Source organism: Lissotriton vulgaris, chromosome 12 (assembly GCF_964263255.1).
Source record: "Lissotriton vulgaris chromosome 12, aLisVul1.2, whole genome shotgun sequence".
In the NCBI taxonomy this organism is placed as follows: domain Eukaryota; kingdom Metazoa; phylum Chordata; class Amphibia; order Caudata; family Salamandridae; genus Lissotriton; species Lissotriton vulgaris.
In genome coordinates, this window is record NC_141700.1 from 731,938,392 (window position 1) to 731,956,813 (window position 18,422).

The 18,422-nt window shown below is 45.5% G+C and overlaps 1 protein-coding gene across 1 annotated transcript in view; it reads right to left on the reverse strand.

Annotated features, from left to right (window-relative positions):
* Positions 1 to 460: 460 nt before the first annotated feature.
* Positions 461 to 18,422, reverse strand: part of LOC147678419 (transmembrane 4 L6 family member 5-like) — a 47,280-nt gene continuing 29,318 nt past the window's right edge. Inside the window, exon 5 of the mRNA XM_086946011.1 lies at positions 461 to 3,251. Within this exon, the coding sequence (XP_086802137.1) occupies positions 3,240 to 3,251 (12 nt within the window). The 3' untranslated portion in view covers positions 461 to 3,239. The remainder of the gene's footprint in view (positions 3,252 to 18,422) is intronic.

The window sequence follows — 18,422 nt, forward strand, 5'->3', positions numbered from 1 at the left end:
CCACCACTTTGATAGTTGGTAAATTTGAGATTCACTCCCCCGAATCTCACTGGCTAAGAGATGCCCCTGAACATGGGCTGCTTTTGAATACACATGGCCAACGGATCCAAACTAGTTCACGTTGACTACACTCTCTCTCCTTATTTGATATGAGTCTTCTTACCTTGCTCTCTCTATTTGCGCCCTAGCCCCCAAACATTGCAGTGGACTGTGTTTAGGGCAGCTGGATGTTTAGCAATAACTTTTCATCTACCAATTCCGCATCACAATCAAGCAAGCTGCATTTTATTCTGTGTGCATTTGAAATTACAGGATGAATCCATTAATATCTTCCACTTTGAAATATGTAAACCAATGTGTCCAAGGCTTATGGAAACTATCAGACCCTGCGGTGTTCCCCATTAATCACAGTGTGTCCTTTTAAATACTTTCTCCCTTGAAGACGACCAGGACACTCTTCTTTTCTCAACACATTTATTTCTTTCTTGAACTGCCTGGGTCACATAAGTAAAGAATCATAAATATATTTATGTACAAAGATTGGACCCAGGATATTGTGAGTATATCTCCATTGGGCAATATTTCGCAATGTCTTCTAGCGAATGCCCTTGACACTCTTCTGGTCATCTCTTGATGGTCTGCCTCCAGCATCTTTAGGCTGTCAATGCCCCTCGTGAGTGGTCCAGATGATCATCCTTCTTGTACCTCCAAGGGTGCCTTCATCCTGCTCATGGGATACTGGAACAAGGGCTTCGGGAGGGATGGGCCAGCCTATGTAAAGATTAGGGATTTCTTACCATGCACCAATGTGGGGGTGACACCTCACCACCACCACCACTGAACCAGTTTACAGAAGTCCCAGCCGGGGATGTTTTTTAAGGGCAGGTACCCACCTCATTTTGGCACAGATAAATACATCACCCATTTCCTAAAGAGTTTTTACTGTTTTCTGAGTTAGAAAACATTTCAGATCAATACAGTGAACAAGTCATGATGCTTAATAAACATGTCCTTCACTCCTCTTTTGGGGAGCTAGGGCTGAATCTTTGAGCCGTCACCATCCTTAAAAGCAATGGGCTGTATTCTGGCCCTAGGTCACCGACAGAAAGCATGATCCATGCCCTGGCGAAGACTTACTCGTTAAAAGTGTGTTTCCATTATAGGAACTTGTACAGCCCACCAGGCGCGCAGAATATATGTCTGAGCATCTAGGACTAGTGATCGCCACAGGCTAAGAATGACTTAGAGTGCCTGTTGAGCATGTGGTACTCTGTGTGAATACAAATTCTGTGTCCTATATCTGTTTGACACATGTTGTCCTGTGTCCTTGTGGAGTAACAACAGGGTTTCTTCTGACCCTGGTGCTTGCACAGGGGTTGCAATGATTGAGCCTTAGCTGTCCTGTGTGTTTGAATATGTTGAATATGAGGTGTTCTTTCTGTTTGAAAATGATGTGTTCTTGCACAGGGGTTGCACTGTTTGAGCCTTAGATTCCCTGTGTGTTTGAGCATGGGGTGTTCTGTCTGTTTGAACATTATGTGTTCTTTGGTCTTGCACAGGGATTGCACTGGTTGCGCTTTAGATGCCCTGTGTTTGAGTAAGGGTTGTTCTGTCTGTTTGAACATTATGTGATCTTTGTGCTTGCACAGAGGTTGCACTGATTGAACCTTAGATGCCATGTGTGTTTAAGCAAGGGGTGTTCTTTCTGTTTGAAAAGTATGTGATCTTTGTGCTTGCACAGGGGTTGCCCTGATTGGCCTTAGATACCCTGTGTTTTAGGGCATGGAGTATTCTGTTTGAACATTATGTGATCTTAATTGTGCATGTACAGGGGTTGCACTGATTGAACCTTAGATGCCCTGTGTATTTGAGCAAGCGGTGTTCTTTCTGTTTAGACATTATGTGATCTTTGTGCTTGCACAGGGGTTGCACTAATTGACCTTAGATGCCCTGTGTTTTAGAGCATGGAGTATTCTGTTTGAACATGATGTGATCTTTGTGCTTGCACAGGGGTTGCACAGATTGAGCCTAAGATGTTTGAGTGTTTGAGCATGGGGTGTTCAGTTTGAGCATTATGTGATTTCTTGCTTGCACAGAGGCTTCACCTATTGAGCATTAGATGCTCTGTGTATATGAGTACAGTCTGCCCTATCTGTACTCTAGGTGTCATCTGTGCTTGCGTTAGGAATGTCCTGAGCATTGGTTGCGTGCATTTTTTAGCATAACTTTCCCTAGGCTCTGAGTACGGGCTGCCCCGTGAATGTGAGCATGGCATCTTGGCTTGCCCTATGTATTGAGCAGGGGTGGCTCCATATTTGTGAGTATGAGGTTCCCCGTGCGCTTGAGCCTGGGTTGCCTCATGTACTTGAGCCTGGGTTGCCTCATGTACTTGAGCATGGGTTGCCTCATGTACTTGAGCATGGGTTGGCCTTTTTGATTCTTGGTTATGCATGGAGTACTATGAGTGAAAGTGTTGGGCTCCTTGTGGCTGAGTATCGGTTACCCTTTGTGTATGAGCCGGGATGGCCTTGAGCATGAGTTGACCAGTCATTTGAGCAAGGGTCACACTTTCGGCTTGAGCATTAATGCATCCTTTGCGCTTACAAATGGGTGTTTTTCCTAGAAGTGTTGGGCTCTCTGTGGTTGTGCATGGGGTGGGGGTGCCCTTTGTGAGTAAGGGCAAGGTGCTCAGTGTGCAATAGACTCAGCACACAGTCTGCACACCGAGAGGGTGCTACAAACTGAGGTAAATCAATCAAGATATGCAAATTGATTGACAGGTGAAAAGAATTATGTCCCTCAGATGCTACTCTTAGGTGGTGGGCGAAAGTGGTATACGGTAAAAACAAAAGGCGCGATACTCGAGAGGTTGTATATCGAGTCTGTATTAAAAGGCGTGCGGCGCGAGCAAACCAAAGACTAATAGAAGTGTTTTTGAAAAGGCGGAGAAGACACGCCCCACCCTTATGTTTTAATGCCCTGTGAGCATGAGTGGGGGGCTGTGGGTGTGGGCCAGACACACTTGTTAGCCCTTTCTCATACAGTCTCTTTGCAATTCCTGTTGCCATGAGGAGGAAAGATAATGTGATCTGAATGGAGTATCCGTAGAGGCAGGTAAACAAAACTCGCACAAGGATGGAGTGAGGGTGAGCGGGTCTAGAATCCAAGATGGCGGAATATTGTGATCTTCTAATGTCGAGGCGTCTCTCCTCTCTCCCTCAGGGTTGTCTCTGATGAGTTTAGTTATCTCCCTGCAAGGAACACAACAGAAAAATACACAGTGGTCAATGGGGTTATTTCAATAGAGTGAAGCGCAGAAATGCCACAAACCTATAATGTTATTTTTCGACTATATATCAGATTATTAAGAAAGAATTCTATTGTGTGACCTATATGTGTTTCACAAAAATATCTAATTTGCTTGTAATTTCTATTCTTAATTCTAATTTTAGCGATATTTTTGTAAACAATTGTTAGGGCACAATATTTTCATAAGACAACATTTAGGACACAAGGGGGCACATGCATCATTGTAGGATTTTGCATTTCCTAAATAGCGAAAATTAAGGCATCGCTATTTAGGAATTGCAAAATCCTATGCATCAAGAAATACTAAAAAAATTTAGGATTTCTTAAATTTCGGAATTTGCGATTCCTTAATTGCGAATGGCAATTAAGGAATGGCATTACATTGATGCCCATAGGAATCAATGCTGTTTTGCATTTCTTTTTTTAGGAAATCGCAATTTGTTGATGCATTGCAAGGGTGCAGAGGGGGGTCCAAAGGACCCCCCCTGCACCCCTGAAATGTATTTTAAAGTGTATGTTTCACACACACATGTCCTAAGGACATGTGTGTCTGTAACATGACACTTTTCAAAATGCATTTTTGTGCTTTTTGAAACAATTTCGCAAATTAACACGAGGGTCAACCTCGTGTTAATTTGCACTTCCTATTTCAAAATTCGCATTTTTTTTAAAAATGATTCATTGCATTTCAGGAATCGCACAAATGCGATTCCTTAAATGCAATCTCATTTTTAGGAAATGCAAAAAAAAAAAGCGAATTTTGAAAAATTGTTTCATGCATCCCAAAAACGTATTTAGGAAGCGCAAACGGCCGAATTTAACGATTCGCACCGTTTGCACTTCCTAAATAGGTTGATGCATGTGCCCCATGATTCTTCCACCATAACTTTTTTTAGGCAATTGTGGAATTTTACAGGTGCGTTTGTATTGATCTCAGGATTTCTCAGCCCTCGAAGAGAAGTGCATGGTGCAAATCAAGGCCTGTGGTTGCTTCTACTGGGATACCATGGTGTGAGTTTAGAGTTTTGCTGTGTGGTCTTGTTTGATGTCCCTATGTTGGGGTATCTCTGCATGTTAGAGAAGAGAACAGATGTACATTCTGAGAACTCTGCTAGTGTCTTGATACTGAATATGCCAATGCAAGACAAAACAGAGGAGCCCTGTAATATGCATTATAGGTTTAAATAGCAAAGTGGAAACGATATGATGCAACCATGAGGGCACTGCAATATTATTCCAAAGTCCTTTTTTAAAGTAGACAAAAAAGTAAATCCATTAGTTCTGATTAAGTCGATCTTTGCAAATAAATAAACTCCACTGTATGCTCATGTTATGGTTAATTGGTTCCAATGAATCTACATATTAATGTAGCTGAATATTTTGTAAATTATATTATGAAACGTTGAAATGTTGCTAGTCTGTTTTGGAGTTTGTTTTTGAAAAATATGTTTATGTTGCTTATGTTTTCACATATTGCCTTGTATCCTGCCTAGGAGGAATTAATTGCAGAATGAAAGTTTGTACTTCTATGCAATACACTTTATCTTCTCAATGTTCGTGGATTTTGTTTCCTGGTTCTTAAGAATTTGTTGACACTTTTTTAACCTTACAGAAACCAAAATTGGTATGTGATTGCCTTGTAATATGAACAGTTAAGTCTGAAAAAGGCTTATTTTTCATTATTTATTTTATATTTCACAAAATTACATTCTTCAAGCCAGTTAGTCACACAAGTATATTCTCATAATGTGACTTGTATAATTTGTAAAATATTCCACAAGTGACAAATCATGTTGTAGACCCCACTTCCATAATGTGTATTTATCGTCTCATTATTAGTCCGCATCCTTCTAGGCCCAGCCAACCCTTGTAGACATGATCAATGTCTTTAAAACAGTAATTTAAGCAGGGCCAGCAGATGCAAACACTGTCCCAGCCAGCCAAATAGTGAAGTCTCAATTCACCAATAGCTGAAAGGTATTCACTACCGTTGTCCCTCCCTCTCTCAGTACCCAAGCGTACTCTCACCTATCGCGTTATAGAGTCCAGATTCTCAATCCCAACTTGTAGCAAGTAATGTCTAAGGAGTAACCATATGTTCCTAGGACAAGCAGTGTTTGGCATAAGCCACACATACTCATCACTGGCATCTTTACCATATATCATCACCAGGAACTACTGTACCATAGTTGGCGGAGGCCATTTTCCCCAACACGTTGTCATCTTCTCTTCAGTGCCTGGATACCCTCATTGATGCCAAGGAGCCAGTGCTTAATTTGAGACGGTGGTTTCCGGTGCTTGGCACAGCACATAATTGTGAACACCAGCAATATGACAGTCGGCCACATGGTGGTGCTGTCTGTGTAATTTACAGCTCTCTGCAAATCCACCTTACATAACACTCTTTTCACTAGTAGGAGCTCCATAGTAGTGAGCGATCGTACCCTTGGCAATACTTCCTTGACGTTTCCTACCATGGCCATCATTGGGGAGTGAGCCAATGGGTTGTCTATCTTCCTCCTCAGTATGATGAACATATCTCACCGAAAGCTAAGGATTGCGGACATGCCCATACATTTGCCAACATTCAGCCACAGGGTGACTGCAGCATTTACAACTTCTTTTTCTATCAGCCTGCATTTACGAAGCCGCTCCGGGCTGTAGTACATCCTATGAACATATTAAAAATTTAACAAACAGTGTCTGTTTACCGAGATCTTCCGCATCGGGGACATCAGAGTTGCCATTGCTCATCTGTTATTTGGAGATGTAGGCCATTGTTCCAATTATGTCTATTTGCATCAGAGGAAGGGTCATGAGAAGAAGAGTTTGAGCCATAGGGGTTAGATATGTTTCACCTTAGTTGAGAGGTGGCATAAAGTGGGTGTAACTCATACAATTTGCTGTAGCGTAATTATGCAAAATTACATCATAATTATGTAGGATTACGAGCAACTACATGATTAGTAACCCTGCATTTAGTGCTATTTTCTTAGTGTGGAATGCACCCTTGCACTCAAAATGGACATGAGGATGCATTTTGAGTGAAGAAAATAGATAAATGCAACACAAACAGCAGCAGGTGCTCACACTCTGTTCTTGTGCTCTTGTAGTAGGCATTATTGTCCCAAAATTTGCAGGTGGGCGTAATTGCGTAATTTTCAGTAATTTCGCATCACAAGAGTAACGCAATATTACTAAAACTACTCTAATCATTCTGGCGTAATAAAAATTTCGCCTGGACATAGTGGCGATCCATAGGTGCGGGTATTCTCTGTGTGGGAGGCTCCGCCAGAATGAAAAGGGTAGTGTGCCTACAATGTGTGCTTCAGTTTAATAAACGGGAAGATGCCGAAATTGGAAATGGCACACAGCCCTCGACATTGCCGCACCGTGAAAAAGGAACCATTGAGCATCCTGTGATTTAGGGAAAACCACTTAATCTCCCCGTGCCTAAAAAAATTGAATGTGCCTCTGCACTCTGATACCCGATGTCTCGCATCTAGTACGCGCTACATAAAACTCTTTCAAAAAATGAAAAATTACTTTCTTTTATTGAGTCTTAATCTAGTAAGGTGGAAGAGTTCCTTTGGTTTAACAGTCACTGGAGCACATGGGCTATCAAGTAGGGACATTTAGAGTAGGTTAAGGGGCGTCCTGCACCAGACATTTAACGCCTTAACCGCAGCTTTTTTTTCCGCTGCCGTGCAGGCGTTCTAGAGGGTGGGCGGGGCTGCGTCGGCCGTTGGTCGTGCGCAGCACTGGGGAGGGAGTGCTCGCGACGGCCAACGGCCGACGGCAAGGGGAAGGGGTTAAGAGGGGACAAGAGAGCGGAAAACACACAAAAACGGAAGAGAAAGACTGAAAAACTGCCACAAAGGGAGAAAGCAGGAGCCTGCAAGAGAGAGAGATATAGGGGAAGGAAAGTGTCTGGAAGTGGATAAAAGACGCTTAAGGTGTATTTAGGACTACGCAGCACTGGCATTCGGCATCCCAACATTCAATTGCACCAGCCGCGCGTTTCTGAGCAGAGCTCTGTGCGCCGACATTCATTCTTTTACAAGTTGAGCACTGGTTGTGCCTTATTTTCTGAGGTGTGCAATGGAAGGATAGGAGATGTTCAGCCTCTTCTGGTACTCCTGGCCCCTCAACCCCAGGAACCTCCCCCCAATGCTTCCACCCGCACTGACCTTTGGTGTGATAAACGCTGTTTAAACCCATCGCCGCGGGCTAATTCCCCCGTGGCGCGGGGGGAGGGGGGCCGCGCGCGGCGCCGCGGTGCTGCTGACAGCATGCTGCTGCAGCATGGTGGCCGTGTGCTGGTGATGAGCTGAGCTCGTCATGGCAACGCCTGCTCAATGGAACACCCAGCACAGCGGGGTAATTATCCCCGGGTGGGGGTTCCGCGGAGGCCATGACGAGCTCAGCTCGTCACCAGCATGCAAGGGGTTAATATTATTTCCTCACTGTAAAAATGATTTTCTATGGGACTTGTGAGTGTTTATGGTAGTTTATAGTTGTCAATGATGAGGAGTACCAATCTCTAGAAATTTTTGTCAGGAGGAGGTCCTTACGCCTAAAAAATCTTGACAGATGGGTCCAGCATCAAAACGTTTGAAGACCTCTGCCCTGCACTGTGATTGGTGGCACTTTGGTACTGCAAAAACAAGCAAGCCTTTTCCTCGCAGCTGGCACGAAGAGCTCAGAGGAGAAGACTCCACCTCACCTCCATGCTGTGGAGATTGACCCTCTGATCCGTCCAGGCTCCCCTGTGTTTCCCGCAACCACCTCCAATGTAACATGCCTACAGCAATGTATAGGAGAGCTGCGTTTCACTCGGTCTTAAGCTTGCCCAGAGAATGTGTTTTTTTATTCTTTCTGCATTCAGACCCCAGTTGAAGGGTCCTTATCCCAAAGTCAACTCCTGCACTAAAGTCTACCACCTGCTTTATGTAATCTCTGTGCTATTTGCCTGCATTACCTCCCGCTCAGGCTGAGCCCAGGGGGCTTCTCGTGCCTAGGGCAGGTTTACTCAAAGTTTTGACACCACAGTGCCCCCAGCAGTTCCTCCAAGTGGTATCTCATTCATGCCACAAAGGACAAAAACCTTAATGTAATGCCATTCACTTATACTATCAGAAACATGCAAAGAAATTTGAAAAGGGCATGCAGTGCTGTGAAGTATTCTGCAGTGCTGTGAAGTACTCTGAAGTGCTATGAAGTACTCTACAGTGCTCTGAAGTACTCTGGACTACTGTGAAGTACTCTGCAGTGCAGTACTCTGCAGTGCTGTGCAGTACTCTGCAGTGCTATGAAGTACTCTGCAGTGCTGTGAAGCACTCTGCAGTGCTGTGAAGTACGTTGCACTGCTGTGAAGTATTCTGCAGTGCTGTGAAGTACTCTGAAGTGCTATGAAGTACTCTACAGTGCTCTGAAGTACTCTGGACTACTGTGAAGTACTCTGCAGTGCAGTACTCTGCAGTGCTGTGCAGTACTCTGCAGTGCTATGAAGTACTCTGCAGTGCTGTGAAGCACTCTGCAGTGCTGTGAAGTACGTTGCACTGCTGTGAAGTATTCTGCAGTGCTGTGAAGTACTCTGAAGTGCTATGAAGTACTCTACAGTGCTCTGAAGTACTCTGGACTACTGTGAAGTACTCTGCAGTGCAGTACTCTGCAGTGCTGTGCAGTACTCTGCAGTGCTGTGAAGTACTCTGCAGTGCTGTGAAGCACTCTGCAGTGATGTGAAGCACTCTGCAGTGCTGTGAAGTACGTTGCACTACTGTGAAGTACTCTACAGTGCTGTGAAGTACTCTGCAGTCCTGTGAAGCACTCTGCAGTGCTGTGGAGTACTCTGATGTGCTGTGAAGCACTCTGCAGTGCTCTTAAGTACTCTGGACTGCTGTGAAGTACTCTGCAGTGCTGTGAAGTACTCTGCAGTGCTGTGAAGTACTCTGCAGTGCTGTGAAGCACTCTGGAGTTCTATGAAGTACTCTGTAGTGCTGTGAATCACTCTGCAGGGCTGTGAAGCACTCTGGAGTTCTATGAAGTACTCTGTAGTGCTGTGAATCACTCTGCAGGGCTGTGAAGCACTCTGCAGTGCTGTGGAGTACGTTGCACTGCTGTGAAGTACTCTACAGTACTGTGAAGTACTCTGTAGTGCTGTGAAGCACTTTGCAGTGCTGTGAAGTATGTTGCACTGCTGTGCAGTACTCTACAGTGCTGTGAAGTACTCTGCAGTGCTCTGAAGTACTCTGCACTGTTGTGAAGTACTCTGCAGTGCTGTGAAGCACTCTGCAGTGATGTGAAGCACTCTGCAGTGCTGTGAAGTACGTTGCACTACTGTGAAGTACTCTACAGTGCTGTGAAGTACTCTGCAGTACTCTGCATTCCTGTGAAGCACTCTGCAGTGCTGTGGAGTACTCTGATGTGCTGTGAAGTACTCTACAGTGCTCTTAAGTACTCTGCACTGTTGTGAAGTACTCTGCAGTGCTGTGAAGTACTCTGCAGTGCTGTAAAAGTGCTCTGCAGTGCAGGGAAGTACTCTGCAGTCCAATCAAGCCCTCGTAGCATTCACCACCAACAGCTGGGTCCTCTTCCCGCGTGAGCCGTGCCCCCTCCCAGTGCCACGCCTCCAGCCAACCACTGAAAACCTCTTGCAGCCAACCACTGAAAACCTCTTGCGGCCCCCGCTTTGCGGGTGCCGCTCGCTTTGAGGAGTTGTTTTGCTGTAAGGACCACCGTTTGCTACAGGAGTAGCTCCCAAGACCCCTACCTGCCGCTGAATCAGGAGAGAGGAAAGGACCAACTCCGTGGCCGCAGAGGAGGCGAGAGGCGCCGGCCCCGGGACTGCGAGGAGCAGCATTCACCACCAACAGCTGGGTCCTCTTCCCGCGTGAGCCGCGCCCCCTCCCAGTGCCACGCCTCCAGCCAACCACTGAAAATCTCTCGCGGCCCCCGCTTCGCGGGAGCCGCTCGCTTTGAGGAGTTGTTTTGCTGTAAGGACCACCATTTGCTACAGGAGTAGCTCCCAAGACCCCTACCTGCCGCTGAATCAGGAGAGAGGAAAGGACCAACTCCGTGGCCACAGAGGAGGCGAGAGGCGCCGGCCCCGGGACTGCGAGGACCAGCATTCACCACCAACAGCTGGGTCCTCTTCCCGCGTGAGCCGCGCCCCCTCCCAGTGACACGCCTCCCCTCTGCTAAAGTGAATTTAAATAAGCCCAGCAACGCGCAACGCGGGACGCGCGCGGGTCGGAGCCCGGGGCGGAGACCGGGCAAAGAGCGGGCCGTTTGAGGCCGTAAGAGACTGGACCGGGCCACTATTCTTTCATCCCCATTTGGCTGTATCCCCTTCCTTATTATCATTACCAGTCTTATAGCGCAACAAAAATGGTTGTCACCAGAGGAACCAAAACTAAGGCCCTGGGTAGCGTGGGTAAATTGCTTGGTCCTATGGACGACTTCAGTACGAAGGCGAATACGTTCATAGACCAAAGCATTTCACTAATTGAAGAAAGGGTCTCCTTGGACCTGGCATTCGCCAAAAGATCCTCATTGGGGAACTTGGCGGACGCCAGATCACCAGCTATAGGAGTCCCAAATGCTGAGGTAAATCCGACACGAGAGAGATGCAGCTTACCTAACACAGTTGATCTATCAGTGTCCCAACTTGCTGACTCACAGCTCAGTTTTGACCTAGAAAAAACACCGGACCTAGTCCCGCAAACCTCTCCACAAATCTCCTCCATAGAAAACATGATAGAAAGGGGAAGGAGGGAGGGAGCGATAAGTAAGAAAAAGGTGGCCCCTAATCCCCCAATACTAAACAACCCGACCCATATATCCAGCGCCCTACAAGACCGACTGGATAGAGAAAAACAAATAGGAGTCCCAGTCTTAGTCCATCATTCAGAGAATGAAACACTTATCCCGGTAATTCTGGATCCCCCAACCATCGCACAAACCCACAAGGGTTCATGCGATATGGAGGTTCCCGAATTATTATTAACCAAGATAGCCAATATATTTAAACAATCATTGCAACCCCTAGAACAACGATTAGCGCACTTGGAGTCACAGATCTTAAAACATGTAAAAACTCAACAACCCAATCATCTTTTAGGCCCACAAAAAGTAGGGGGAAATAACACTAAAAAACCACTTTCCACAAAAACAACAAACGTAAACCCAAACTTGCCTAATCCCCAACAGAAGACTCTTCAAGTAACTATTCCCAGTGCCCCCTCCACTAACAATATACCGAAGCCAGCTAAGCCAACACATACAACAATCACTCCGACCATTCCTAACAATCCAACAAACACTACCTTATTGATTTCCCCAGGAACGCCAATTACACCGGCTCCAAAGCCTGAGGCTTCTAATAAAACCATTAATAAAACCGCCAACAAAACCATAAATAAATCATCCATCAAAACGCCGGTCCCTCAGATTCCAGCTTCAAACCCCCCGTCCGTCAGGCCCCGGAGAAATACCGCCAAAAACTTAGGCCAGTCAAGACTTCCAGCAGATTTTCCACCTGAGGCCTCACCGTATATGGTGGTTATGGCCGGCGTTCCTGAGCTAATCGATCATAGCTCGGAACCTGGCTGGTCTCTAAAAAATAAGGCACAGCATTGGCTGCAGACCAATCGCCCGATCCCATCAACCTGGCATGGAAGGATTAGATCTGTTGCCAGGGTTCCATGGGTGGGCAATACTAGAAAAACAATCCCTGGGGACTGTATAGCGATTACTTTCGAGGACCCACGAATAGCAGACTACATCTGTTCCTGGGAAGATATCGCTTCAAACGGAGGTATTAAGATTAAGTCACTTTCTTTTTTCTACCCTTTCAGGCAAATAAACGGACCTCAGGAACAAGAGCCCCCTTGGGCCGTTCCACTCCCCAGACAGAATGATTTAGCGAACCCCAGATATCATGGTCCCCCTAGACTCTATGACCCATATTACTCCTGGCACACAGTGGGACCACGTTATCAGGGGGGAGGCTGGGAAGATAGGAGACCTTACACACAAAGGCCGGTAATTAGAGATCAGTCCCGGTGGGACCCATGGTATAACATCCTGTTGTTTAATAGGTATAGTGGACTTGAAATGGTCGATTGACCATCAAAAGATAGTGTACCCAACAATCTGCACGTACCCTCAAGCCCGGGGACCTTGAATATCTCCTCGGGACCCATGAACGCCGAAGCCGTAGTCTTAGCAGAACAATTAAAAGACGTGACTCCCCCGATTTCCATACTCTATTGGAACATAGCAGGTCTTCGCTCCAAAATCGAGGACGGGACTGCTCAAAACTTTTTAAATGCCCACCAAATAATTTGTCTCCAGGAGACATGGTCAATAGAAGAACTACACTTGCAAGGCTATAAAACCTATTTCGTTCCAGCACTAAGTAGTATGATGGGAAGACCCAAAGGTGGGTTAGCAACTTCCATAGCGAACACCCTAACCCTCACAAAAGTGGCCACAGTCTCTCAGGATTCTAATCATCAGATCCTTTCTTTATCTTTTGCCAACAAAGAGACTATCTTCCTGACCAACCTATATAATAACCTTCTGGAAGACCAATTTATACATCTCCTCAGTTATCTACACGAGAGTTTAAAACAATTTTACCAATGGAGAATTGGTAAAGGGGCAACCCACTTAATTTGGGGAGGAGATTTCAACCTCCATCCATGTCTAACGACTAATCCACTCTGTTGCGGGATGGCGGACGAATTTGATGCCCCACAAGTACACTTCATACACAATAAAGTGGGGAACATTCTAAATGCTGTCCTCTCGGACCTGGACCTGAAAATTGCTAATTATCAAAATGCAGATTCCAACTTACTTAGCCCGACTTACGTGGGTAGAGGCCATTACACAACAGTCGACTATATACTTTTATCGTCCGGCCTGACAGGCATAGCTAAGGATTTTGGGGTTATTGGGAATCCACTTAGTGACCATTCAGCCCTAAGGATTAATCTGTACATGTCTGCACTCAATACCCTAAACTCGGATATCGCAAACACGCTCGCACAGAATAAATTAGAGATTGGTAAACAGAATGGTTACACAATCAAATGGGGAAAAAATAATCCTACTGAAATTACAAAAAAACTGATAATCCAGGCATATCTAAACATCTTAAAATGTTTGGATCTTTCGTCTAGTCATGAGGAAGTCCTAATGAACTTTAAACAAATTTTGGAGTTCATCAAGGATTTACTTCTGTCAAAACCCAAAACAAAGCACCCAGTAAAGCAAAGGTGGTTTAACCATAACTGTACAACCGCTCTAACAAAATTAAAATCAGCACTTCATTAAAAACCGAGAGACGCAGCCCAAATCCAACTCCTAAGGCGTCAATACATAGAAGAATGAAAACTGAGAATCACACAATTAAAGCAGAAACTTTGGGACGATCTCCATAAGAGTGCTGTCTCAAAAAACAGTGAGCTTTTCTGGCGCACAGTCAGAACTCCATATCTTTCAGACACTGGCACCCCCAGAATAGAAGTTGCCATAGACGAGAACACATGGGTCACACATTTCTCTAACATTTTTAAAAATAGCTCACCTACAGATTCATTTCCTCCAAAAGTACAGTACCCCATCCCGCTTCTCTTCGACATTCCCGATCTTTTGGAAGCATTGCAGAAAAGCAAACTGGGTAAAGCTCCAGGCCCTGATGGGGTCCCAGTGGACTTTTTTAAAAATAATTTAGATCTCTGGGCTCCCATTCTAACAAGAGTGTGCATAGCGGTCGCGAATGAGGGAGTGCTAAGTTCCTGGACTAAGTCAATAATGGTAGTCCATGCTAACATGGTCCAAATAGCCCATGGCATTCAACCGTATCTGACACTCCAAATACCAACTTACGAGAGAATGTTAATAACAAGATTTAGGCTAAACACTTTTTTTAGATTGGTTACGTTCCCACTGAAAAACTGTTGGAAAGCTACTCTTCCACCTTGTCCATGTGATGGACTATCAGTACAATCCAATCTACATGTGACCATGCTTTGCAAATTTCATCAACCGCATAGAAAAATTTGGTTATTACCAATATTAAGGAACTGGGGACTGAGACAATGTAGACCCGCTCTTCTTAGACTCCAAATGCTGGAAACTGAAAATATCTGTTATTTTGTGAGCAACTTTTTAAAATGCATCATGAAACACAGGAAAAATCTATAAATGCCCTCATTAAGGATACTTCGAGCAGATTTCTGTAGAATTTTTTATAACTAATTCTCTTTTAACTTACTAGTCTCTTTGTATGAAATTTCATGTTTCTTTTAATTATGTAAAATGTAATGTATGCTATTTACTGTCTCTTTTATGGTTTTTCCTTTGTGATTAAGCCGAATAAAGAACTTTATATATATATACTCTTCACTGCTGTGAAGTACTCTGCACAGCTGTGAAGTGCTCTGCAGTGCTGCACTCTGCATAGCTGTGAAGTGCTCTGCTGTGCTGTGAAGTGCTCTGCAGTTCTGTGAAGTACTCTGCGCTGCTGTGAAATACTCTGCAGTGCTGTGAAGTACTCTACACTGCTGCGGTTGGCCTTGAACATGGCTGCACTGTCCTGTCTTGCTCGAACCCCAATCTCCTGTTTGTTGGAGACCGCAAATACAGTTTGTAGGCATACGTGTTTTTTTGTTCCTTTTTTCAAATGTGGATGTGGAGTGCCTGCTGCTGTTTTTCTCTTGTAGGTCTCCATTAGTTCTTTTCCTGTACACGGACTCTGTCTTTAGCTGTGAGCCTCATGCCGTTCCAACACGAGGCAGGGAGCCCCGCATAAAACCCCCTGGAGACACTGTGAGGCAAATTTATCAAGAATTCACGCAACGAAATGCAGCAACCACCTTGCTACGCTGTGTGAAAGGGAGAGGCCAGGAATGCGCTGTATTTAACATTATACAAAGAATACCTGTCCTTTTCTTTCCTTGCACGCGCGCAATGTGCTGCCTGCGTTGTAAGCAGGATTGGTTTCGTTCTGGAAGGGGCACCTTTCTGCACAAAAAACAATCCTATGAGGCATTTTCCTGTCTATGTGTGCTGAAGAATGCAGCGCACATGGAAAGAGGAAAAAACGAGGAGAAAATAAGATATTTTCTCTCATTACGCCTCGCCGGGGGATGCACAGCATTTTGACACATGCCCAGGTCTACCAGTAATGGTAAATCTAGGAATGCGTCAAAATCCATGGGTGGATGTGTAGGATCCCCCACACTCCACACATTCAATGCCTGCCTGGGCCAGAGTACGCAACGCAGCGATTTGTGCTGCGTTGCGTTACTCCAGATTTAGTACGCCAAGTAGTGTCGCGCAAGGCAACCTTGCGCGGCTTTATAAATCTGACTTAGTAGTTGTGTCGCCCTTGCGTCCCCTTGCATTCCGCAGGGGTGACGCAACTTAATGAAAACTTTGCCCCAAGTTTTATCCGTGTCATGGTCCGGCATGCTTACAGCTCGCTGGGTCAGCCCTTACCCAAGCAGCAGCATGGCAGAGCTTCCTGTGTTCCCCAGAGTGCTGGAACAAGAAGAAACTCTGCAAAAAGATGCGCCTGCAACAAGGCCGTCGGAGGGACGAGGAGGGTGTGTCGGAGGCAGGGTTGCATGAACACTATATCCTGCTGCATTTACAATAGATTTTTTAAACAAGCCTGCCATTATTCATGTTTCAATGGTGATATTGCACCAGATGCTGTAGCTGCCTGGTTTTCCCTTTCCTTAGAGAATACTTTCTTATGCTTAGAATGTGGTGCTCGTGCCACCTGGCATAAACAGGAGAAACGAGGCCCTGCATTTAGTCTTTGACTAGAGTTTCTCAAAAGTTGTGTTATAAAAGATTTTAACCCCTTCACTGCGGCGGCTATTCCGCCGCAGTGCTAAGGGGGAGGAGGGTCGGCGCAGCCCTCCCGTGCTCATGACGGAACCGCTCCGTCACGAGCCTCGGTGGGCTGTGCTTGTGACGGAACGGTTCCGTCACGACCCACCCGCATAATAGAACGCGCCACGCAGGCGCGGAATTCGCGCCGCGCAGGCGCGGCGAGCGGACCGTGACGGAACCGTTCCGTCACCAGCATAGCGCACCCGAGGCTCGTGATGGAACGGTTCCGTCACGAGCACACAAGGGGTTAATTGACCTTTGAAAGGTGTAAAACAGATCGTAAGAAAACATTTCGCTAACCAGAATCAGGTCTTCAGAGCTTAGTTTAAAAATGCATTTAAATACAGTAAGAAATGTAGCAGTGGCTTAGGGAGGGAGTCGTGGGGCCTAGTGCAAACAAGGAAAGTAGGCCCAATACCATAGTTAAATGGTAAAAATACTAAAATTAGAGGGCAGTGGGCTCCTGAGGTGCCTAGGTCCCGGTGCTACAGCATTTATTGAACTATTGATAGCTACATCCCAGAAACGTAGTCTGCAGATTACATAACCCGTTTCACGGAGGTGTTCATTTGGTAAAATTATACACTTCCCAAAATACAGCTTACAGTCTTGGCAAGGAACTCAAGTAGCTGGAAGTGGTGTTGAGATTGTTGCAGAATTTGTTATGCTTCCAGGTGATCCCCTTGCTTCAAAGGTTGTTTTTTAGTTCGTGCATTCGAGGCCTGTTGTAACTTTTTTTCTGGGCTTAAAGCCACGCCCGCTTGTGATTTGTTTGTTTCAGTGCCCTTTAAAAATCCTTGATTGCTAGTGGTGAGTCCTGCCTATTTGTTCCTCCATTTTCTCTTCATTTCCTCCCACTCAGCAGGAACAAAGTACTGTCTCATTATACAATGATTTTTATCTGTTCTTTAGGGGACTATTTATTACTTTGTTTCCTGCTCTGTTTTCTGTCTGCCTGTGCTCAGCTTTGGTGCCATTGCTGCTTATATTTTACTATAGCATTCCTTCCTCCCATCGTCCCCTATTGCCAGGTGTGTTGGGCTGCCCACCCAGGCAGTGCCTCCCACTTCTTCGCTTGTGATATTTTTTTAGCTTTTTTCCACATTTCGATGTCCACTGTCAGTTGGGCTTTTTTGGTAGGATATTTGTGTGGTTTGGGCTTCCTTTTAAGGGGGATTGGGCATGTTGAAGTTTTCTTTGTAAAATGGAAATAGACATTGCAGCCCCTCCAACTGAATGGATGACGTGGATGTCCTATATCAAGGGCCAAGATAATACTAAATGTAAAATGCATTGTTAAAATGAACAGACCATTTCCAGTGCGTTTGTTGACACTCATTGGACATCCATGTGCCAAAGACTGCAATGTACCAACGCCAGCGTACAGTGCACTTTATACTGAAGGTAGAACGCACACAGCTTCTGGTGTGAGTTAATTACCATTTCTTCTGGCACGCTCGAGGAATCTCTCACCTGCCCAGATCGTATTTGTCTCCATCAGAGCACTCCTCCAACAGACGCCTTAGGTTCAGAAGATAGAGAATGAAACGCATATTTACCGAAGAGGGTAGGTGGAGTTCAGTACACAAGTACAAATGTACACAGGTGCTGCATTAAATCATGTTCTCATGTAGTTATTACACAGCACCTCTTGGCATGTGCGAGGCTACTCGTGGGCATTCAGGGCTCTGCCAAAGTGAGCCTTCCTTTTCCCCTGCGAGCATGGTGCTTCAACTGAGCCCCTGCAAACACCGCAGAACTCAGAGTGTGTAATATTGGTACATAATAAAATTTCTCTGCTTCCTGGTGTTAGATGCTATTGCCCAACCCCCTCGCAATTTGCAGCTTGACCTGTCACCCTCCCTCATCGCTGTTTACTGTGTGCACAAGTATCATTGGAAGTAGACTAGGTGCTCTGTAATATTTAAAGCAAAAAGGAACAATTGATGGACAGAATGCAGAACAATGTCATACGTTCACCCCAGTACAGAGATCTGGGCCTAAATACATCGTTTTTTTGCTTCCCTTGCCATTTCAGTTTGAACCCAGCCATATGCAAATCGGTCTTGACCCTGAGCCCAATGGGAACAGTCCAGCCCAAACTGCCAGGCCAGGTCCTCCCTGGACTGGAGACAAGCATCCTAGGACCCGTTTCGGGGTTTTACCCCTCATCAGCCAGGATAGCTTGACTCCAGCGG